At 50.0% G+C, this 24,590-nt stretch overlaps 2 protein-coding genes across 3 annotated transcripts in view; both read left to right on the top strand.

Annotated features, from left to right (window-relative positions):
• The window catches only part of IGSF3 (immunoglobulin superfamily member 3), a 93,887-nt gene extending 81,203 nt beyond the window's left edge, over positions 1–12,684 (top strand). Inside the window, exons 9-11 of the mRNA XM_049618371.1 lie at positions 3,198–3,605; positions 6,974–7,444; positions 9,212–12,684. Of these exons, the coding sequence (XP_049474328.1) occupies positions 3,198–3,605; positions 6,974–7,444; positions 9,212–9,462 (1,130 nt within the window). The 3' untranslated portion in view covers positions 9,463–12,684. The remainder of the gene's footprint in view (positions 1–3,197; positions 3,606–6,973; positions 7,445–9,211) is intronic.
• A 3,385-nt stretch (positions 12,685–16,069) lies between these two features.
• CD58 (CD58 molecule) overlaps positions 16,070–24,590 on the top strand; it is a 39,803-nt gene continuing 31,282 nt past the window's right edge. Inside the window, exon 1 of one of the 2 annotated variants that reach the window (XM_049618386.1) lies at positions 16,070–16,247. In XM_049618386.1, the coding sequence (XP_049474343.1) occupies positions 16,178–16,247 (70 nt within the window). In that variant the 5' untranslated portion in view covers positions 16,070–16,177. The remainder of the gene's footprint in view (positions 16,248–24,590) is intronic. The other variant, XM_049618385.1, reaches the window with a different exon arrangement.

The raw sequence follows: 24,590 nt of genomic DNA on the forward strand, positions 1-24,590 counted from the left end.
CAGAGACCTGCCTGGGGGTGACGGGGTGCCGCAGGGTCCACGTGGGGTGTGGGTGCAGGTGCAGGGGCCGTCACCCTGGTACACTGTGGGCTGCCCGCTTTGTCTGCAGTGAGAGCGTCCTGGTGCTGAGGGCAACCCCAGGAAAGCGTCCTTGACTCTGCTCTTACGGACAGTGTCTTCCTTACCAGAGAGAGGCCCGAGGGGCGGCTGTGCTGAGCAAGAGGTGGCAAGGGAGGGTCCCTGGCAGCTCCTGGGTCTCCTTTTGGGTTAGCAGGTCACACCCCGGAGCTCAGGCTGGCGCCAGCTCCATAGCCAGCATTCTGACCCAGAGGGCACTTTCTAGTCTCTGTCCTCTGCTTCCCCTTTCTTTCTTACTACCCATTTCAGGAACCCTCCCTGTCTGCAAAGCGATCCGCCCCTCTGCCCCCTCTCAGACTGTGGGTGCGGCCCTCATTCTGCTGCCTGACAGACTGGGCCGGCACCTGACCTCTGCCGGAATGCTTCCCGGGGTGGGGAGCTTTCTACATCCGCAGGCCTCATGGGTGGAAAATCCCCCTCCATGTAATTTCCCTCCAGGTTTAGGTCTGCCCCTGGAGCAGCCCAGGATAACTTTGGGTCATATCTTTTCACATGTGAAGGGTGCCCCGTCAGTCTCCCTTTCCCCTTGTTAAAGAGCTCTAAGCCCCACCTGATGTAGCCTTAAGCTCCCTGTCCATCCCTCATATCTGCGTGGCCTGTGATTTGTTGTCGCTGCCTGTCCTTCCTGATGGGCGGGGGTGCTACCCTAAGTCCCATGTCCATGCATTTGTTTATATGCTGTCCTCTCTGCCTGGAACGCCCCTCTCCCACGGCCTCTCCCCTGTCTCTACCCCATCCCCAAGACTTCACTCGACATCACCTCCAGGAAGCCTTCCCTGCTTTCTCCCATATCGCCAGAGGTTCTTTTTTCATTATAAAATACCTAATGTAACAATTATTTGTTTGCAATTCTTTTCTACTCTAAGCACTTTGAGGACAGGGCTGTGTCTTTGTATTTTCAGCCACTGGCATGGTGCCATTAATAAATATTGATTGAATAAGGAACAGATGGCTGCTTTCCTTGGACACCCCAGGGCCTTTGTAGTTACTGTTCTCTTAGCCTGGAACAGGTTGACCATAGATCTTCATTTATCTCATTCTTCCTCAGAGAGGTGTTTCTAGCTCATTTTAACTAAAATAGCATCCTAGTCACTTTGTACCCCTTTCTCTGTCCCCTGCATAGCACACACCCCCACCTGGCATTCTGTTTCTTTACTTATTCATATGTAAGGAATTATAAACTGCTTATTCGTATTTATACATATGGAAATTCACTCATCATGAAATATGTGTTATATATAGAAGTGTGCGTGCGTGCGTGCGTGTGTGTGTGTGTGTGTGTGTATTTTTTACCTTTCTGTTCCCATGGCTTATCTCCCAGGAAGCCTCAATAAACACTTGTTCAGACAGCACATAGGACCAGATGCAGAGGCCTGGACGTGGCCTGGCCCCCCTTTTCCCTCCAGATGTTGTATTGCTAAGACTGCCCCAGTGCAGATTGTCACCCCCCTCAGTGGCACTTTTGGGAACCCTTCTGCTGATGTATTGCAGAGGAAGCTCTGGTCTGCCTGGTCCCTCTTGGTATTTCCAGAGACCTCAGACCAGTCCTTGGGACTTTTGAAAACTGGCATTTGTCATTTGGCCTACACGGGTTCTCTTAGGTTTCTGTTCTTCCTGTCTGTTTTCAGTTCTGGTCACTTTGTCTGGTGGGAGGACATGATCCCCCCGCCCACCAGATGTGTCATCCTTTCCCTTCACTTGTTTGTGCAGAAACTAAGAGAATCTTGGTGGATCCTGAATTTATTGAGGGACTCCCCCCATCTGAGACTACAGACCCACAGTGAGCTCACTGGGGCAGGAAGGATGTTTGTCAAAATCCGTGTAGGGAGAGCCATCTCTGGGGAATACTAACACCTTAAACAGAAAACGCACAAGACCCTGATTAAAACAACACGTTCCTCCTTTTCAGTTGAGAGTTTTTGTTTCTTTTTTTTTTTTTTTCCTTCCTCTGCTTCTCCTTTCTCTACACACCACCCCTCTCCTTTTTTTTTTTTTTTTTTTGCTGATGAGAAAGAATATGCTTCTAGAGCTTTGGGAAAACACAAAGAAGAAAATAATCTTTCAACCCAGGACAACTAGAGTTAACATCTACACACACACACACACACACACACACACACACACACACACGTATATGTATATTCTGGGGAGACCAGTTATTTAAAACAGTTTTTCTGTTATTTTTAATTTTTGACCTTTTAATACCAAAGGGTATTGCCTTCCATTGTAAAATACTCGGGAAGTTTTGAAATGTAAAAAGTAAAACGTGACGGTGTGCGGCCCTCTCCCTCTTCAAATGTCACTCCAAAGGTCTCCTTCCCCAGGTGTTCCTGCAGTTCTGTAGCTGTTTGATCTCTCTGGTCCAGATAGACTCATTAGGACCTTTTATGAAATTACATGCCTGTCATCTGGGTGTACCATCATTAACGACACTTTTCTCTCTAGAGGAGGATCTGATGGGCTGAGCTGTCAAGTCACTGGTTCCATCCATATCGGGCTTTTCTTCACTAATGTCAGATCAGTTCTGTTCCCACCTCGAGAGGGAACCCGAGAAAGCAAGGACTGCGGTTCCTAAGGCCAACTCGGGGACATATTTAAACTGCTTCCTCTGTAGTTCTTTGGTGGTGGACAGTCCGGTGTATTCTAGCCATCCTGTGGTCAGTTTTTAAAATTTGCTCTGGGCTTGAAAGGGGGTCTCAGCACGCCCTTTCCTGCCTGTCCCTTCGCAGCCACGCCTCTGGTCAGCTGTATGCTTATGGTCTGCTGTCACTGGGTGTGGAGGCATCCATAGGTCATGCTTGTCCTCCTCTGTGCATCTGAATCAACGAGATATAAATTGGGGGACAGCTGTTACCATGAACTGCTGACAGTCCGGGCACTCGGACACGCGATCCAGGAACGCGTTATGTGTAGGGCGCTCCACCTGGAAGTGTTTCTGCTGATGGAGTGTGCCGCTGCCCTTTAGCACGGGGAGGGCAGCCGTCGGCCTGCGTCTGCAAAACGTGCATGAGAGCACCTGTTGTGCCTCGCTGCTAATGTGCCTTTCCTCCCCTTTCCAGACAGCCGCCTGAAGCTCAGCCAAGCGCAGGGGAATCTGTCGGTCCTGGAGACGCAGCAGGTGCAGCTGGAGTGTGTGGTGCTGAACCGCACCAGCGCTGCGTCCCAGCTCGTGGTCGAGTGGTTTGTGTGGAAGCCCAACCACCCGGAGCGGGAGACTGTGGCCCGCCTGAGCCGCGAGGCCACCTTCCACTATGGAGAGCAGGCGGCCAAAAACAACCTGAAGGGGCGGCTGCATCTGGAGAGTCCTTCGTCCGGCGTGTATCGGCTGTTCATCCAGAACGTGGCGGTGCAGGACAGCGGGACCTACAGCTGCCGCGTGGAGGAGTGGCTCCCCAGCCCCAGCGGCGTGTGGTATAAGCGGGCAGAGGACACTGCCGGGCAGATGGCTGTTACTGTCATGCGGCCAGGTGAGGCTTCACATCCCCAGGCCCTCACTGCTCTGGGCATTTCCCCTCATAAGTGTCCTACTTTGTGTGCTGCGCAACATACGTTGTTTGCAGTTAAACATAGGAGCATTTACATTTTGCGTTTACAATTGTCTCAGATTTTTTCCCCCCTAAGCGAATGGGAAATTGCACATCTGGCTTTGGCCTAAGGTGATCCTGTTTCTTCGCTAGAGTAACATTTTTCACTTGTTGCAGAACACAGAATATTTTCTCTTTAAAGAATACATTCAGATTCAGGAGGTGGTAGATACGCAAAAACTTTTGAAACAGTAGTGCGGTTAAAAAAATTGGGCTTGTAGGTTTTCATTGGAAAACAATGGATTCATGTGCTTTAAATAGAAAATGATGAAATTTAGTCTTTCACTTCCTAATAATTTTATTGGTGCCGACGACTGTTCTGACTGCACTGTGTGGCTTTTCTTGTCCTTACTGTTGTTCCTAAAGTGGCTAAATGCACATAATTACTCAGTATAATGATCGTTACACATTTAAACCCATAATTAAAGCAGAGGTGAGCAGGATTCCTGTGTCCTCTGCAATATCACCTCCTCATTCAAGTCAGAGCGAAAAGTCAGTGCCTCCCCCCCCCGCAGCGGACGTGGGGCAGGAATGAACTTTGTGGCTGGGCCAGTGCGAACGCTCCGTCTTGCCCATTTTCTGAGCATCCCAGGGCCTCTGTTGGTGGTCTGGTGGGAGCATTCATCATGTTTCCACACCTGCGTGGAGCGGCTGTCTGCCTTGGTGGGACACGGGGGCCTCGCAGCTGTGCTCACCCCATGCGTCACGGAACACACACTTCGAGAGTGAACGTGCCCTTTGTTACAGGAAAGGGCATTATCTCTCTGCTCTGTGTCTTGCCGAAGCTGGACAGGAAATCACCTCTGCCTGGGGTTACTCCTATTTGCCATGAGCTTATGTGTTTTCTCTTTTCGCCTTGCTTAGAAACTGCCGCGTGTCTTCTTCCAAAGGTAAATTGGCAGAGACGTGGCATCTGAGTGTGCTCTTCTCCCCGGAGGCTCACCCGCTTGCACCTTGCCAAACCAGGGCTCCAGGTGGCCCAGGGGCAGACAGACATTTCTGGACTGCCCACTGCATTGCAGCTTAACCTACAGGGGAGGGGGAGAAGCACGCTTCTTTCTTGTGGCTTATACCTGAAGCAGGAAAGAGTGCTAAAGTCTGCACAGGGAGATGGTTTGGCCTCTGGCAGAAGGGGACGGACACGGGCCACCACATTAGTGAGAGACATGCTACAGGGAGTGGGGGGAGGACACGGGAAAGTGGGCCTGTTTCATTCAAAACACTTGTATTGAGTCATCACTAAGCACACGAAGGAGCCAGGAAATTTACATGAAAAGTTAAGCACCGGGGCACCTGCGTGGCTCAGTCAGTTAGGCGCCTGACTCTTGGTTTCTGCTCAGGTCATGGTCTCATCGTTCTTGAGTTCAAACCCCTGTTGGTTGTGGAGCCTGCTTGGGATTCTCTCCCTCCCTCTGTCTCTCTCTACTCCTCCCCCACTCAGGCTTGCTCTCTCTCTTTCAAAATAAATATATAAACTTAAAAAAAAAAGTGAATGCTTACATTGTAAGCATTCAGACGAGAAGAAAGCAAAGGGAGAGTAGGTGGGGAAGAGGCCCTTCCGGGGTCTCTGCCATCTTGCCATTGCATGGCATCACATTGGCCAGCCGCTGGGAGCTTTGGGACACCAGCTTGGTAGGCTCTGCAGGGTGAAGGTGCCCTAGGATGTGCCTTAATCTGTAGGATTCCTCTCTGATGGCTCGGGACACAGTCAGCCGTGATCTCTGCAAGGATGAACCGATGTGCAAGGGAGCAGGAGTCTCTATGATAGGGTATTCTCCACCCTGCCGCGTTGCCTTCCAGCGTGTTCTCCCCCACCGGTGCTGGGCCGAGGCACACTTCCCACCACCTGTACCCAGGTCCTGAGCTTTCAGGTGCCCGTGACGCACACCAAGATTCTGGATGGGGGTGTGCGGGGGCTTGGCGGAGCCCCACAAAGGTGGGGGCGCCCAGCTTTGTGTTCACCTGTGAGCGACATGAAGCCAATTCATTGAAAGCCCAGGACAGTACCTGGGAAGTGGTCCTATTTGGTCTTTATCCAAGCAGAATCCGATTTGGTATCTCTGCTTTTGTGGCTGTTATGTTGGCATCTTTTGCGAGCATTTCATCAACAGGGCCAAACAGGCCATTTAGGAGGGAGGGAACGGATTATTTGTTGAGTACCTACCCCAGTGAGCCAAACAAAGGCAGGGGGGAGGCAGCAAAATGAAGATAGAGATTATAGCTGCCCGGTGGTGTCTGTGAGGTCTGACTCACCTGCTTGGGTAACCTCTCCACGGCTGTTTTGTGTCTCCAATCTCTGTCGGGAAGATGCTATCCGGGACATCCTTCTGGGGTCTGTGCTCAAGGTGAGGGGCACTTTCGGGTCTGTTGTCTATGGCTGGGCTTCAGTCCTTGGTGAAAACTTACCTGCTCGGTTCCCTGGGGCATAGGTAACCATCTACATGCACACAGTTTAGACTCCAGAACTGCTGAAGGGTGAATTCCTTGTCCAGGGTTGCCATAACAAATTAGCACAAGCTTCGTAGCTTAAAACAACAAAAATTTATTGTCTGATGGTTCTGGAGGCTAGTGGTCTAGAAGCAAATTATCAGCAGGGCCAGGCTTCCCCCGCTGAAGTTTCTAGGGAAGAATCCTTCCTTGCCTCTTCCAGCTTCTCTGTGGTCCCAAGTATTCCCTGGCTTGTGGCTGCATTGCCCCAGTTCACACGGCCTTCTCTCTGTGTGGCCCCTTCTCTTCTCAGGACACTGGTCGTTGCATGTAGTGCCCACCCTAAATCCAGTAGGAGTTCATCACACCTGCAAAGACTTTATTTCCAAATAAGGTCACATTCTGAAGTTCCAGATAGGCATGAATCTTGGGGGTGGGGGGACCCTTCAGCCACTGCAAGAGGTTACAGTGAAAGTAAGTGTCCCTTCCTCCCCAGATTCCCATGAGCAGCCGTGTTACCCACCTCTTGTGAGTTCTTCCACAGATATTTTGTGCAAATGTAACCAAATCCACGTGTCCGAACAAAACACATTTTCTTCTGCATACAGTGGCACACAGGGTGCACAGCTCTCCTGTAGTCTAGCCATCTTCCCTGGGCCCTTCCTCATCTCTGCCACGTACTACTGCCTTACTCCTTCCAGTAGTAGGTGTGTATTGTATGTTACTGTGTTACTAGAGTGTATTTGGTGATGGACACACGGGTTGTTTTGAGCAGAGAAACTAAAACAGCCTCTTCCTCCTTTTTTGCCCCTCACCTCCCCCAGACGCCGCCCTGCAGGTGGACACGGTGGTCCCCAATGCCACGGTGTCCGAGAAGGCAGCTTTCCAGCTGGACTGTAGCATCGTTTCTCGATCAAGTCAGGACTCCCGCTTTGCCGTGGCCTGGTACTCTCTGAGGACTAAAGCTGGAGGGGAAAGGGGAGGCCCTGGCCTGGGAGAACAGGAGGAGGAGGAGGGGGACGAGGAGGAAGAAGAGGACCTCACAGAGCGGACGGCCCTGCTGAGCGTGGGCCCGGATGCTGTCTTTGGCCCAGAAGGCAGCCCGTGGGAGGGCCGGCTTCGCTTCCAGAGGCTCTCCCCCTTGCTCTACCGGCTCACCGTGCTGCAGGCCAGCCCCCGGGACACGGGGAACTACTCATGCCGCGTGGAGGAGTGGTTGCCCGGCCCCCAGAAGGAATGGTACCGGCTGACGGAGGAGGAGTCGGCCCCCATCGGCATCCGTGTTCTGGACACAAGTGAGTTTTCCCAGGTTACAGGGGAAGGAGGTCCCTGCTGGTTCCAACTGTTGATTCCAGCGGTCTGGAAGAATGAAATCAGAGCTCGATTATGGCTCAGTAAGTGGTTTTCCCACCTGTCCCAGGCATTTCGGCTTTGAAACACCAGTTCGTGGAATTGACCCTTGACTGCCCCACGTGGGTAGGAATTAAAGTGATCACAATCCTGATGTCCCACCAGATTCTATTTTAGTGAGAGCTCATCGTCCAAGTATATTGGTAGGTGTTACTGGTGGCTCCAGAGGGTCCTGGTCCCTCTTTAGCCAGTTACCGTGTTTCAGACTCATAAGAAGGGAGAAAAAAAAACCCCAAAACAATGAAGCCTGAGTACGGTCTGTGTTCTTGGTTCATGTGTATTTTGGAGGGTGATTTCGAGGCTCAGGGGGATGTCGCATGGTTGGGAGAACCAACTAGTAGAAGGGCAGTGGGTGATGCCACAGGGCATCTGGGAAGGGCTTAGCGGCGGCCCTGCTCCCTTGGTCCAGGACCCGGACTTCTCACCCGGTCAAGGAACTCCATGGACAGAGACCAGAGGAAATAATGGCTGTGCTGAATAATTTGTTCTAACAGGGCACTCTTACAGTTGCCTTTTGTCAGAGCGTGGGACATGGCAGACTGAAGGCGGTGTTTGTTACAGTAGAATTAGCCTGGAACGCAGAAAGACAGAATCTGCTAGAAACTGTAACTTCGTTTCCGTTTCAGCCAATGCATTTTACTAGGTAATTCTGGCTTGAATGTTTGAGCTTTGTCAGCTTTTTCTTTTCTTTGACTACCTCCTGTTGATTAGATGGAACCATATGAAATTGAGGTTTTGTAAGTGAAAAGTGGGTGGAGCAGGGAACTATCAGCGATTTCATGTACTGTGGAAATCTAATAAGCATGTGCTGAGTTTTCTTCATAATACTGATGACAACAGCTGTGCAGTAGAAAAGAACACAGAGAAAAGCCTAAATGAGACTCAGACCCCTGACAAACTAGTGCATGACCCAAAAGGACAAGGGAAGGTGTTTAGACCCGTCTGCCCACCGCGGATGCCCATATTTATTACGTTTCGTAGAACGTGGTGATCAGCCAGCAGCCTTATTTTCCAGGGAAAAGGGCAGGTTACCAGGGGCTGGGCCCCTGCTGAGGCCTTGTGGGTCTGGGAAGTGGGGGGGCCGGTTTCATCCTCTTCCATATCCAGAATGAATTCTGTAGCCACAGACACACTTTTGGACACTTGTAAATGGTCCGTAATGGCATTTTAGTTGATAATGTTAACCACTGCTAAGGTTACTCAAGTAACCATCGTCTCTGGTAAAACTGCTCTGAGAAGCTGGCGGGGAGAGAATGTGTCACTTCCCAGAGAAGCCCACTTGGAGCAGAGCTTGGCGCCAAGGGACATGGGAAACACCACCGGACAGGAGGTGCGGACTCGGTGCAGTCAGCATCTTCTTGTAGGGGCAGCTGGGTTCACGGTCAATAAACTACATTTTCTTATATGACTTTCCAAGCCGCAGTCCTGGCTCCCGGTGGGAAATGGGGGCACCGCTTTGAATGAACTTCCAGCTGTGAGTGGAAGGAGGCGCTGCCGTGAGAACACGGCCAGGAGGGTGGTCCCCCCACCCCTGGCAGCGGCAAGGGAAGGACAGGGTGGGTGCGGGGGTCGCGGGTGGGCTGGGCCAGGTCTTGAGGCGCAGAGGCGGGCGGTCCAGGCTCCCCGCCCTCACTGTCCTGCCTCTGTTTCAGGTTCCACCCTGCAGTCCATCATCTGCTCCAACGACGCACTCTTCTACTTTGTCTTCTTCTACCCCTTCCCCATCTTCGGCATCCTCATCATCACCATCCTGCTGGTGCGCTTCAAGAGCCGTAACTCCAGCAAGAGCTCCGACGGGAAGAATGGGGTGCCCCTGTTGTGGATCAAAGAACCACACCTCAACTACTCCCCCACATGCCTGGAGCCCCCTGTGCTCAGTATCCACCCAGGAGCCATAGACTAAGGGGACCGCAGCGGCCCTCAGCCGCGGAGGAGCTGACAGTCTCCCTTCCTGCCTCTTGCTCTGTGATCGGACGGCGGGCAGACGGCGCTGCAACTCTTGGAGTGCTCTCCTGGCAGCCAACAGTCAGACTTGAGCAACGTTCCAAGTCCCGGATCCGGCACAGAGACAGACCGCCTCTAGGTGGCAGTCGTGGTCGGTTAGCTGTTTTGGAGCAGATGTCCTTATCCTGCAGAATTAGGCTTCTTGTTTTTGTTTTTGGTAATGTAGTGAGTAGCTCCAGATGCCACATCTACTCACTGATTTATATCGTATTCTCAGATAGATGTTACAGGGGTTCTTATTCTTTGTAAGGGACTCTTTTTAAATCCCCCCGGTTTACCCTTCTTGGGTTCCGTAACGTTGCGGACGAATTTCTCGTAACATACCGCCGATGGCCAAAGGGAGGACGGACTTTTTGGTGCAAAGGAATCTCTTCCAGGACTCTTTGTTTCTGCATACTTGAAAATACTACTCACGGATCAGAAACATGCCCAAACGTTTTTTACTTTCTTAACGAGACTTGAAAATTATGTGTCATGCGGGCCCAATTTGTATCTTATCTTTTCCCTCAGCTGGAGTTGTTGGAACCACTTTGTAGTCAAGATGAAAGCATTGAATTTTGCTTCAAAGAACTGTGTACGTACGGGAGGAATCCTGCATAACCCCATTAGAGTAGACGATGCCCGACCGGACTGTCAGGGAAGCAAAAGTAGGCTTCGTTCCAACCTTGCCAAAAAATTATATATTAAAAAACAAAAAAACACAACTTTGTTGGAGAACAAGTCAAAAGCCCCAAACAGCACACGCTTTGCTGGCTAACCTGGACAGAAGGCTGCATTTAGCAGCCACTGACTTTCAGATTGATCAAAGCCAGTGATTAGTGAAGGAAGGAAACAAGGCTAGTTGTCGGCTTGATCTGTTTCACAGGAGCGGCCTCGAACTGGTAACTGTGCGCGGGTGGGCTTCTATTTTAAGGTGCTTTGCCACACTCTTAAAGGACAGTGGCCAGTGAGCCTGAAAAGGGGGCCGTGCTGAGCTGAACACACAGGGCCCAAGCAGCCACCGTATGCACCCTACACCGGAGGGCACGGGGCCCGGCAGACCGCTGAGTTCCTCCAGGAGTCGGTGGTGGGAGGGCGGTGGTTTCCAGAGCCTGGAACTTGGAGACCAGGGGAGAGATCACCACCACCCTGGAGATACGAAGACTAGGTTTTTCTTCTTCCTTCCAGCTAGATTTCCCTCCAAGGTAACGGTGTCTTTCTCATTCACCATTTCTCTCTCCATGTGTCTCACTGCCGTAAGAGTATCTGCCTAGGAGAGGTCCAGACACAGCCCGTTCTGTAACCCTTGCAGACCACCTAGTCTCGGCTTAGAGTCACCTCATGCCGGTGCAGGGTTTTGCCCTTCCCCTTCTTAGATCTTGTTTGTGGTCTTAGGTGATTTGGTTGTTCACGGTTACAGTGGCTTTTTATTCGAATGCCCATTAGAGCCCAACAAGGCCCCAGTCGCCCTGTTCGTTCACACTATGGAGCAGGGTGCTTAGCACCCGCCCCCCACCCCCCCCCCTCCTGTGCCCTTTTGCTCACCCCAGGGGAGAAGCATGCCCTGACTTTCCTATATTTTGCTGGCCAAGAACGCCATCCCCTTTCCTCCGGGAACTTGCATCTTGAACCCCAAGGGTACACCCTGCTTAGAAAAAGCCACTGGGGATTCCGGAGTGAAGTCTGAGCAGAGGGATTGTTGTCTGTCCTGAGACGGAACAGACTCCACGGGAGGCCGTGTGGGTGCCCATCCGCATCGGGGTCTTTGGGTGCGCAGGTGGTGGCCTGGGTTTTCAGCAGACGCCTTGCTATGCCGCAGCCCAGGGGAAGCAAGGTGATGGACTGGCTTATGTAGTAGACCGGTCTCCTCTTCCTCCCCGCACACCAGTACTGTCCTCTGAGACCCTGTGTAGGCACCACACCTTAATCCCTAACATGCTCATTTCCATGTATTATGTATGCTGCAGCAATGCTTTGGGGGTACAGTCAGGCTCAGGGGTGAGGGAAGGAGGCAGTCCTTTGCCCCATTTCTTCATTACAGGTGCATGGGCTTTCTGTGGGAAATCAGCCCCTGCCTTGTAGCCTGAGTGCTTGAGGGAAGATGCCTGGCTTTCCTCTGTGTGAAGGGTGTGAAGGGAAAGATGCCAGAGGGCTGGGACTGGCTGTGTAACTACTAAGAGCCCAGCTTGCCCACAGGTATAGAAAAGTAGGTGATGCACGCAATTAAAGATGTGGAGTGGTTACAGGAAATTTGAAAGGAAGAAAAGAAACCGAAGCCAGTATTTTAGTAGTTTTTTTTTTTTTTTTTTTTTTTTTCCCGTGTGTATTTTCTGTTGGGCTGGGGGATACCATCAAAGGGTGAGCTTTTCAGCTTTCTGTGAAGATCCCCAGGACCTTGTTTGGCCATTTCTATGGAAATGTGGTGTCAGATGAGCGGTAATGGTGCCCTCCAGTGGCTGGGAGACCTCATTGCACATGGCCTTGCCGGAGCTCGGAGCATTGGACCAGGAGAGGAAAAATTGCCAACTGGTTCTCTGGACGTACTTACCTACGGCTACAATGTTGCATTAATGAAAAACTACACTGTGCTAGGCCCATTCCGGACACGGATACGACCGGCACCCTCTTTCATCAGGGTGTTTCTGTAGCAGGTTTTCATATTCTTTTCAAACAATGGTTTCTCTGCGTTTATTGTTGAAAAAAACAGGTGGGGTAAGAAAACTACCCATGCATGATGTAGAGAGCTGTTGATTTGTTTTTGTTTGTTTGTTTTTTTAAAGGAAAACTATTTGTAAAATGTTGCACTAAAATGTTTTATATACACTTCAGAGACCTGTAGTAAATTATGTTGAAAATATGGCTGTTTACAGTTACTGGAGTACACGGTCCTTCTTTCTCCTCCCCCACCCCCACCCCTCCCACCCCTTAACAGCCTCTCTTGCTCTGTGACACTGTCCCCTGGGGGTCTGGAGTTCTGCTCCTGACTTTGGCCTGCTGGGCTCCAGGGTCAAGAATTGCAGCCTTTACCGCCACATCCTGCCCCACAGCCTAAAGCGTGCCTTTGTACAAACGATGACTTAAAAAAAAAAAAAAAAAAAAAAAAACAACGCTTTCTCGACACTTGACTGTCATCTGCTGAGAACTTGTAAAAGGCTACGCGGCCTCTAGATCTGTGCAACACACAACACACCCGGAGTCCCCAGAGGCGGTTTCAGAATGGAACTTGTGAGCCTAGCTTTCCTTTTTAGCGGGGTGGGACAGGATGGGGTGGGAGGAAACTGGCGGAGAAGGGGAGAAAGAACAGTAGGAACAGAGGCGGAGGGCCTCTGCAGCAAGACCACACCATCTCTCCCAAACGATGTGCTGCTGTCCTGACCCGGGAAATTGTCAGCAACCATTTTCCAGGATGGAGGACAGAGCAGCACCAGCACACCAGCCTCTGTGTCCTGCACACCTGGAATGCTGGGATGTTTGTGGGGCCGGGGCGGGGGGGCGGGGGGGGGGAGTTCAGCCCTTCTGCAAAGCGAGAATGACAGAATGATTAAAGCCACACCAGCCATACAGCATTAGGCAGAACCCATCTGTAATTCTTTAAATGGCACAGAATATGCAAAAGCAACTAGAGGGATGGTAAAAAGCAGAGGGAGGCGCTTCCTTTTCTTTTTCTTCTTTTTAAAAATCAAACCTTTCAGAGGCTTTAATGTGTGTTTTCCCCAGCTTCACAGCCCTATCTGCAGCATCCTTATCAACTTCTTGCAGCTGCTGGCCTGGCTAGGACTTGAAATGTGATTGTTTATCCCTTGGGTATCCAGAATGGCTCCATGTTAAGCCTTACATATTACTTTTGCCTAATTTTTTCCCCAAATGCTCTCTTTCTGCCAGGGAACATTTTAAAAAGGGAAGACGACTGCCCCTCTACGCCTTTGGTGCAAATCTGCCCAGTGTTTATGTAAGTGAAGTGAACGGACACTTCCGAAGCAAGAGGCAGAGACAATTTCCATGTATGTGGGATTAGGGGTAGTGTTGTGCTCAGTGCATTCTGAAATGTCTAAGCTTCCTTGGGGGGAGGGGGGTGGTAGTTACAAGGTTGGCAAGAACTAGAGCCAGGGTACCAGAGAGGGACATGCTTGGAAGAGCAGCCACCCCATGCCACATGAACAGGCTGAAATGAGGCCCCCTTTCTTACCCCTAGTTCATGATTATCTACACTGACAAGCTGATAAAACTGGACCTCTCAATACTGGCCACGGGACGAAAAATATGTCCACTCTCCTTTTGATGGCGAGTCCTCAGTATATGAATAGAGCCTTTTTGGCTCGTTGTGTAATTCAGGTCCACCTTTCTGAGCCACTTTTGATTCATGGAAGTCAGCTAGGCCATGCATATAAGCTCTTCTAAAAATGCTTGATAGAAGCACAGCATTTCTCTTAATAAAAGACCTGACACCGATTGTCAGTCTTGGTCAGAGGAGCGTCCAGCCAAAGAATCCTATCTCACCCAAAGGCTGGAGACCATGACCTGAAGCATACTTCCCAGCCCCAGGTGACTGGGCAGTCCTTTCCTCTGCCCTGCTCTTGAGAGGGTTGGCGGCTCCTGTTGGCCAGTCCCAGCAACAGCACAGCTGCCTATCCCAAAGTTGCACCCGCTCTCCTGCCAAAGGGCGAGAGTGGCAATTTGGATTTCACGTTAGTTGGACTCCCAGTCCTGCCCCTTACTGTGTGTCCTTGGACAAGTAGTTTACCTTCTCTGAGCCTCCATTTCCCCCTCTGTGAAACTAGGGACAGCAAGAAGATAAAATTATTTCAGGTAACGCATTTAACTAACACAGGGCCTGGCTTAGCGCTCAGCAGGTGTTTGCTAGGATCACTTCTTGGTTCAAAAACTCTCAGGGGCTCTCCAGTGTCTAAAAGTTTGACCCTATCCTAACTTTCCCGGTTGGTCTGAGTTCCTACCAGCCAGGGGCAGAGCAGAAACTTGATTTCCTCACGTTTTGTGCTGTTCGCTGCCCCTGCCTCACGTTCCCAGTATCTACACATAGTAGGGGGTGTCTTAAGCTAGCATGCTTCATGGTACGTGACATTGGTCCCAGAAACTTCACCGATAGAGATAGTTTTTAAGATGTTATGGCTGATTTAAGAACTAAGGAATTCTTACGGTTCAAGTGTTTTGAATGGTTTTGGGATCCTCACTTGATGTTGGAGATGACATCAGCAAGAAAGCACACTTCCACTCAGTTTCACAAGTGACATGTTAGTGTTTACTAGGACAGGAGGGAGTCCTGTTCATGGGGAGAGCTTCCAGGTCCCGTGGAACTTAGAGTTCCCCTGACTCCCATCACTGGACAGAGGCAATTCCTGTGCAGACAGGGAGACCATCGTGAGGCGCTGGTTCTGGGAGCAGAGTAATTTGGTCTGGGGTCAGACAGGCAGCAGAGAGGGCAAGCCAATCAAGAAGACTAATCACTAGGGTGAAGTGTTCCAGATGCCTGCTGCAGCCTGGGCTGGAGGTTTTGCGGGAGGTCACACAGTGCGGGGATCCACCACACCGGACTCCTCAGCCTAAGGGAAAGTCCACAGTTGAGATGGAGGTAGAGAGGAAAACACAGAGGAAACTGAGAAGGGAGAAACCCAAGGCTGGAAGTCCCAGCTCCGGAGGAAGGGAGTGCTGGGCGTCGGGGGCAGCCTTCAGGAAAAGGTGGCTCGACCTCGAACGAGATCGGCGGGACCAGGTAATCCCGCACATCCTAGCAGGGGTCCAAAATGTTTCCTTTTAATGCGAGCGGACAGTGACCGGCAGGAAAGGCGAGCCCCGCGCTCTGCTGTTGGAAAGCGCTGAAGGAATGAAGGGCCTGGGAGCCTCCCAGTCCTCTGGGAGAGTCCTCCGGTCACCGCAGAGGCCGGCCGAGCGGGGCGCAGCTCCCCCTACCCCCACTTGCGGACACATGCCTCCGTCTCGTCCCAAACGTCCAGCGAAAGAGCTGCAGGAGGAGGAGGAACCAACACAAGCTTGGTTTTAAAGACGCAAGCCACCGTGAACGGACAGCTCCACAGAGCAGACGGGGAGGCGGCGGAATGACTTTGGGGACCGGGGGGAGGCAGGACGGCGTCTGGAGCAGATGCAGGGTGCGGGGGCGGCGCGCAGCTGCGCCGGACCGGACCGGGAAGGAAGCTCCAGAGTTGGAAGCTGGAGCAGGCCGAGCGCGGGGCGGAGCATGTGGGTGGGGCAGGGCTAGCGAGGGGGCGGAACGGGGCGGGACCGGGGCTAGCAAGGGAGAGGGCGGGGTAGGGCGGGGCCAGCGAGGGGTGAGACTGGCCGGGCCCGCGAGGCGGTGGGACGGGGCGGGACGGGGCGGGGCCAGAGAGGCGGCAGGGCGGGGCCAGCGAGGGGCGAGACGGAACGGGACCAGAGAGGGGGCGGGACGGGACGGGACCGGGGCTACCAAGGGAGAGGGCGGGGTACGGCGAGGCCAGCTAGGGTGGGGCGGGGCCAGCGAGGAGGTGGGGCGGGGCCAGCGAGTGTGGCGCGGGACCGACGGGAGGGCGGGACCGGGCCTGCGCGCGGCGCCGGGCGGAGCTGCCCTGGAACTTGTAGCCCACCCTGGCCCAGTCCGGGCGTAGAGGCTGGCCGGACGAGCCATGCACGCGGGGAGAGACGGGCTCTTGGCCGCGGGGATTCTCGGTGTGGCCTGTCTGGTGCTCCATTTGGGTGAGTGGAGGCCTCCCCCGGGACCCGGCGGGGACTGGGCCGTGCCGGAGATGTCCGGGGACCCCAGGGCTCCGGCGCCGAGTGGACGGGCGGCGCCCGAGGAGGCTACAACTTGGGTTGGGGAGCGGGGGGTGGGTGGCGGGGGAAACGCTGCCCGCGGAGAGACTTGTCCCGTCGTCAGCGAGTCTCCCGTGGGTAGTCAGGAAGTAACTTTGACCTTAGGCACCGGAATCCTGGTTGGGAGAGGGACCGGACTCCAGCTCGCTCACCTCTTCGGCGTAGTTTCCTCTAAGACCCCTCGGAACTCCCCCCCCCCCCCCCCCCCCCCCCCCCCCCCGCCCCAAGTCGTGTCATCTCACGACTCACTGTTTCTCCGGAAGGGTGTGCCTTTTCTAAGTTCCAGGGACTGCTAGCGGCTTCCCCTCCCCGGGTTACTTCGCCGCCGACAGCTTGGTTTACCCTTTCACTGCTTCCGCGCCTGTGAGCCCTTTGAGGACCGGGCTGGGCAGCGGGCTCCACCTGCCCGAGGAGTCGGCTAGTCCGCCGCGCGGGGAGGGGGCGCGCGAGCGAGCTCGGCCGCCTGGCGCCCCCGCCCTCGCCGCCCCTTGCCCCCGCAGCCCTCTCTCCTCCGACACCGCGTGTTTGACTGGCACTGCTGCCGGCGGGGGACCTAGGACGGGGACTGGCCGAGGGGAGCGTCTGAGTGGGCGATGGCCTCACTCCGGGATTCCTAAGTAGGGCGGCCGGTGCTCTTTCCTGCCTTTTGAAACCTTAAGGGAACTGCCTTCATCCCTTTCCCACTTCTTCAGCCGGATTAACAGCCCCATGAAATAAGTGTCTGGCTCCGCTGTTACCTCCCCACTTTCTGTAAACTCCTAACACACACGGTCCTGGCCAAACCCCCGGAGCATGTTTATAAACCCTTAACTACTTTTCCTTAACGTGAGGGTTTCCCGTTGGAGGCCCCTTGGCCCAAACTACACATCAGTCTTCCAGCCACCGAGTGCCTGTGGGGTACCCATATCTGTGGAGTACAGCTTGCGGGGAGGGGTTGAGAGACCTCAAAAGTGCCTGCATTGCAAGGTACAGAAGTAAATGTAAGACAGGCCTCTGAGCATAAGGTGCTGTGGGCATGCAGAGGGAGAGAAGACTGTGGTGAAGTCAGGTATCTCTTGTGAAGCAAAGACTTCAGGGTAGGGAGGGTATGTGAACCTAGCCAACCGGGATATGTGGTGTGTGGACACGCGCTGATGTGGCAAAGGATTCCAAGGGGTGACAAAGACAAGTTGGCAGGCAAAGGAGAACTCTTTCTGGGCCTGGCAGAATCGGAACCCTGTGCTTAGGAGGGATAATCTGGCCTCCGTGCAGAGGAAGGCGTGTAGCTGGGAGGAATCGGAGGCTGGGAGGAATTGGAGGCAGGGAGGCCAGGGCAGGTGCCATCACAGGACCCCAGGAGCTTTGAGGCTTTCCTATGCTGGTGGCCGTGGAAACCAGGAGACACGCAAACAGGCAGAATCTGACTCATTGGGAAGCAGCCCACCAGTGATTAAGAGCATCAACTCTGGGACACCTGGATGGCTCAGTCGGTCAAGCATCAGACTGCAACTCAGGTCATGATTTTATAGTTCGTGAGTTGGAGCCCACATTGGCCTCTCTGCTGTCAGCTCAGAGCCTGCTTCAGATCCTCTGTCCCCCTCTCTCTCCCTTCTTCACTTGCTCTCTCTCTCTTTGTCTCTCTCTCTCTCTCAAAAATAATAAACATTAAATTAATAAAAGAGCATCAGCTCTCCAGTCAGATGCTTGGCTTTCCACCCTGGCCCTGCCCCTCACCCGAGTTGTAACTTCTGTACATTACCTAACTTTTCCATGCCTCGCTGGGCATGGAAGACAGAGACCACTTGCCTTGGAAGAGAGAGACCACTCACTGGTGAGGAAGGATAATAATAGTGTGTGCTTCATAGAACGATTGTGAATGTCAGTCACTGAACAAATTCTTACTGAGTGTTAGCTATGTGTTGGGCACCGTACAAGGAGAGTGGGGTTGCAACAAAGAACAGACTTCCCTGCCTTAGTGAAGCTTATGTTAAAATGGGGGAATAAATGAGTAAATATGTAGACATTGAGTGGTGGTAAAGTAAACACTGACGAATCAGAGATTAGTAATGCAGAGAAAAGGAGAGTGAGTGTGGTAATATTTCTTTTTAGTTCTTTAAAACTTTGGAACATTGCAAATCTGTGGAATAGTTGCAGAAAATAGCATAATGAACCCTTATACACTTTTCTTCTGGAATCACCAGTTATTAACATCTTGACACCTTTGGTTTACTTCTCTCTGTTCATTTACATGTACACTTAATTTTTTTTGTCTAAACCTTTGAGAGTTGCAGATCTTTTTTTAAAAATATAATTTATTGTCAAATTGGTTTCCGTACAACACCCAGTGCTCATCCCAACAAGTGCCCTCCTCCCTGGCCATCACCCACTTTCCCTCCCCCCCCCCCCCACCCCATCTAGCCATAGTTTGTTCTCAGTATTTAAGAGTCTCATATGGTTTGCCTCCCTCCCTCTCTGTAACTTTTTTCCCCCTTCGCCTCCCCCATGGTCTTCTGTTAAGTTTCTCAAGATCCACATATGAGTGAAAACATATAATATCTGTCTTTCTCTGCCTCACTTATCCCACTTACACAATATCCTCCAGTTCCATCCGCGTTGCTGCAAATGGCCAGATTTCATTCTTCCTCATTGCCAAGTAGTATTCCATTGAATATATAAACCACATCTTCTTTATCCATTCGTCAGTTGATGGACACTTAGGCTCTTCCCATAATTTGTCTATTGTTGAAAGCACTGCTATAAACATTGGGGTATATGTGCCCCTATGAATCAGCACTCCTGTATCCCTTGGGTAAATTCCTAGCAGTGCTATTGCTGGGTCATAGGGTAGATCTATTTTTAATTTTTTGAGGAACCTCCAAACTGTTTTCCAGAGCAGCTGCGCCAGTTTGCATTCCCACCAGCAGTGCAAGAGGAGAGTTGCATATCTCATGACACCTTACCCCTAATATCTGGACATATGTTTTCAAAGAACAATATGTCTCCAGTAAGCCATGGAACCATGATCACAGTCAGGAAATACACCATCGATATGATACTGTTTTCTGGTAGAGTCCAGAAGCCAATCCTGGAGCACATTCTGCATTTGGTAGTCATGCCTGTTTAATCCCCTTTATTTTTTATTTTTTAATGTTTATTGTTTTATTTTGAGAGAGAGAGAGAGAGAGGGAGAGGTGAGGGGCAGAGAGAGGGGGAGAGAGAATCCCTAGCAGGCTCCTAGCAGTCAGTGCAGAGCCCCACATGGGGCTCGATCACGCGAACCATGACATCATGGCTTGAGCTGAAATCAAGAGTCGGAAGCTTAACTGACTGAGCCACCTGGGTGCCCCTAATCCCTTTTCATCTGAAACTTGCCAACTCTTTTTTTGGGGGGTGTACCTTATGACATCACCACTTTTGAAAGGTCTGGGCCAGTTTTCTAGAATGTCCCTCGATTTGGCTCATCTGTTTTCTCATGATTAGATTCTGGAGTGTTAGATTTTGGAATCAGATTCAGGAATGTTTCACAGGTGTGTTGTGTCCTCCGTGCATCTCATTAGGGAGCAGATGCAGTCCATTTGTCCCATTATTGGAGACCTTTGGTTGTTTTGTGAAGGTGATCCAACCAGATTTCTCCTTCGCAGAGGCACCTGTTGCCCTTTGTAAATAAATAATACATGATTTATCAAGTGACACCTTGAGATTGTGTGACTGTCCTGCAACAATCTCTCACCCAATGTTTCAGCATCCAGTGGTGATTCTTCCCCAGGTCCCTTAAAATATTTGTAGATGGCAATTGTCTCTCCCTAATTTTCTTGATACACCATTGACATTCTTCAGTAATGAAGAGCTTTTTCATTTTATTTTTTTAGTATAAGTATAGACTCCTGGATATTTTTTAAGATGGCATTCTTGTTATTATCTATTTTGATGCCCAGTGACCCAGAATTTGGCAGATGGGAACCTCTGTGTACCTCAGTGTTCTTTGCCATGTTTCCATCAGTTTTTGAGCATCTCCTACTTTCTGGCACGGAAAGATGTTCTGGACTCATTTTGTACCTTTTCGGCCTCTGCTTGTAATCAGTAGATTCTCTTGTTCCTCTGAGTGGGAGACGGAATTTAGAAATCAGTATTTTTGGGGTGCTAGGTGTGCTGAAGGCTAATGGAGTCATGGTTTCTAGGCTCTATCCGTTCTCAGAACTAGGGAAATAGAGTTTTCACGAAGTTATGAGTTTATCCTTTTACCACGAAGCCTAATGTAACCATTTGGTTCATCGTTTCCTCCTTTCCCTATTTGTACCTCCTTTTGCCACAGTGAGAACTCTGTTCCTTATAGAATCAGTATATTTTCCTAATATACATTAAACACAAAATAGTTTCCTAATTGCTATACCAGTACCACTACCAAGCACAGACTTTATTAAATACAGTTCAAGGTTTCTTTATAGTTCTGTTTAGTCTTCCATATAGCCCACTGAATATGTACAGAAAACTGTATTTTAAAGTTATTTTTTCCTTCTGTGTGGTTTTGCTATCAACTCAGTATATAGTTGAATTAATTTTTTTAAACTTTAAAAAAAAATTGTTTATTTATTTCGAGAGAGAGTGATTGAGCATGAGTGAGGGAGGGGCAGAGAGAGAGGGAGAGAGAATCCCAAGCAGGCTCCCTACTGTCAGCGCAGAGCCCGACGTGGGCTAGTCAGATCATGACCTGAGCCAAAATCAAGAGCCAAACACTCCACTGACTGAGTCACCCAGCTGCCCCAATTTGTTTTGTTTCTATTCCATTTTAGGGTTCCCCTCCCTTGATTTAATTTTTAAATATGTAAAATATTAACATGGTTCCAATCAAACCATGTAAAAAGATAAGCTCAGAGAAATCCTATTCCCACCTTCTCCAGCTGTTATAGCAGATACTGTTTGTTTCTGTTTTACCTTTCTTGTTTTTTTTTTTTTTTTTTTTTTTAAGTTTATTTATTTTTGAGACAGAGAGAGACAGAACATGAACGGGGGAGGGTCAGAGAGAGAGGGAGACACAGAATCGGAAGCAGGCTCCAGGCTCCGAGCCATCAGCCCAGAGCCCGACTCGGGGCTCGAACTCACGGACCGCGAGAGCGTGACCTGAGCTGAAGTCGGACGCTTAACCGACTGAGCCACCCAGGCGCCCCTCTTGTTTCTTTTTATAGATACAGATATGCAACCATAGTACTTTATGTACTCTTCCGCTCCTTATTTTTGTCTCTTAACCATATGTCTGGATAATCTTTCCATATCAGTTCACAGAGATCATTCTTATTGTCTTTTTATAGTTGTATAGTACTCCATGGGCTGAATGTGTGATATTTCATTCAGCCACTCTACTTTCTAGTGGTTACTGTTTTATACTGTGTAGTCAGGGGAGGGTCTCCTTAATTGTTCGGGGGAGTGGTATTCCAGGCAGGGGGGCTGGCAGCAAAACCCCTGAGATAAGCTTCAGGCATTTAAGGAACTTCAAGGAGACCACTGTGCCAGAAAGTAGTAGGAAATGAACTTGTAAACATAATCAGGGCAAAGTCCTGGAGATGGTTTTATGGGCCCCGTTAAAGGCTGTGACTTTTTTTACTCCCAGCAAGATAGGATTTTAGAGGATTTTGGACAGGAACGAAATTACAATGGTGGAGTGTTTCAATGAATTACTCTGGCTGCTGCGTGGAGAACAATCTATAGAGGGGCAAAGGAGAAGCCGGGAAACCAGTTGGGGAGGCTGTAGGAACAGTGCTGATAAGAAAAGATTGCAAGAGAAGGGGACTGAATGGGAGATAGGGGGATGTGTTTGGAAGGTAGAGCCAGCGGGCTTGGGTGCTGGGTTGCATCATCAGGGTAACACGTGGACAGGGCCTTGGTAGTGCTGGGCAGGTAGCAAAGCTCAGTAAGAACCTGCTGTCTTAGTTGTTTTTTGTGGGGTTTGTTTTGTTTTGTTTTGTTTTGTTTTGTTTTTTTCTTTTAGCAGAACCTGCCTTATTCTGCTGCTGTGGACATTTTATGGTTCCTTTATCTTGCCAGCCATCTCCCCAGCTGGAGTTTCTTTCCTTGTATAGGAACCAAGTTGTAAACTGCTTCTTTAAAAGTTCCTTTCAGGGGCGCCTGGGTGGCGCAGTCGGTTAAGCGTCCGACTTCAGCCAGGTCACGATCTCGCGGTCTGTGAGTTCGAGCCCCGCGTCAGGCTCCGGGCTGATGGCTCGGAGCCTGGAGCCTGTTTCCGATTCTGTGTCTCCCTCTTTCTCTGCCCCTCCCCCATTCATGCTCTGTCTCTCTCTGTCCCAAAAATAAATAAAAAACGTTGAAAAAAAAAAAATTAAAAAAGTTCCTTTCATTGATTTATTTTCATGTTGTTCTTAACAACAGTGGCAAATCTGGACATTAGATGCTACCGGTTTGTTAAGCATGTCTCCATTTTAAGTTATAAAGTTATCTCGCATTATTATGTGAGACTTCTTCATGTTTTTTGCTGCAATCAAGGTTCAAAGAGTCTGTGTGTTCTTACTTAGGAAGAAGACAATTTGAGTGAAAGTAACGCTGTGTATTCCTGCGGGAAAACAGGGCCCATTGTGGTAATAGTAGCTGTCACCAATTGAGTACGTGCTCTGCGCCAGGTTCTGTGCTTAGCAGTTTTAGATTTTTGTTTTCATTGAACTCTCACACCAGTTTTTGTTTTGTTTTGTTTTGTTTTGTTTTTTTAGGTAGAGACTGTTAAAGAGGAGAACAAAGGTTTGGTTGGTTAAGTACTCTGACCAAGTTCACACAGGCGAGGAGTGAGCGCGTGCCAGAATCCAGGTCCATTGGACTCAAAATCCATGCCTTCCCAACACAAGATTAGATAAGCAACACTTATGAAAACATGAAGAGCCTACATAATCTGTCTCCCTCTCTTTCTCTGTTTATTTTTTTAGTAATCTCTACAGCCAGCACGGGGCTCAAGCTCAGTGATCCTGAGATCAAGAGTCGCACACTCTCGCACTGAGCCAGCCAGGCAGCCCCATAGATGATCTCTTATATGTGATGTGTACACATTGTCCGGTGTAATTTTGCCAAGGCCTGTGAAATTATATAGGACGGCACAGTTACCAATCACGGAAGATTGCTTTCAACGTCACCATCTACGAAGGGGGCTTGGGGAAACCTCCTTTGGGATTGTAGAATTCAGAATGGGGATTTATTTACGTGTTTATTAACATTTTGTTGTAGTTATACTCTCTCTATACACCCACACTTCACTCCCAAGTACTTTTGCATAGTATTAATAATATAGTATTTGTGAAAATTAACAATAATCTTATAATATCACCTAACTTCTGCCCTTATTCAGATTTCCCTAATTGTCACAAGAATGTCTTTTTTTAAAAAAACCAGGATCTCCTCAACTTGCACTTGTGACTAAGTTTTTGGTTTAATTTTGATGGGCCTCTGAGAAATTTTGAAAGACCGTTGGAACCACCTTTTAAGAATGAGATCTAAAAATGTGTCTCATCGCCTCTTGAGCACTCTGACTTTTCTGGAATAAAAACGGGCTTTCGGGGTAGGTTTTGGTTTCTCTGCTTGAAAGCAGAAAGTTTGCGTCCACGAGTGCTCGTTTGCATGACTTTTCCATCTTCTGATTTCCTCTCACGTTTCTTAAGTGCAGAAAGCTTTTTCAAGCTATTACAGGAGGCTATAGCCTCTTTGATTCTGCAGTTGCAAATCAAACCATCCGTCTCAGGACTGAAGTGAAACCAGGATACTACTTTCCATTTGCTCGGACAAGTTGAGGTCTGAATACGAAGCATAAGATAGCGAGACCAACCCCAGGAAAGTGCTGGAAAATATTTTAGTAGTTCTTTGGAGATAGCTTTGAGTGCCTGCCACCAGCCTCAAAGGAAAATGTCTTCCAATTACTTTACGGGCACAGGATCTTCTCCTTTGACTTCTTTCTTTCTTCTTCTTCTTTTTTTTTTTTTTTTTGTCCTTTTTCTTTTTTTTAAATCTCTTGCCCTTGTGCCCTTTGGTCTTTTCCTTCTCAGCTGCTGCTCGTGCCTGTGGGGCTCCAATGAAAACCAGTAGAAGTAAGAGACCTCTTGCCCAGAGTCTCTGAAATAAGTTCATGTCTGCTCTCTGCCCCCAGCTGGGAACACCTAGTTCTAAGGTCTACCCTTTGTGACCTTGAGATATCTCTTCTGTCAACCAGGTATCCATCTGAGGAAGCTAAACTGTTTTGATAGACTTGTTCTCAGGCCC

Source organism: Panthera uncia (genome assembly GCF_023721935.1).
Source record: "Panthera uncia isolate 11264 chromosome C1 unlocalized genomic scaffold, Puncia_PCG_1.0 HiC_scaffold_4, whole genome shotgun sequence".
NCBI lineage: Eukaryota > Metazoa > Chordata > Mammalia > Carnivora > Felidae > Panthera > Panthera uncia.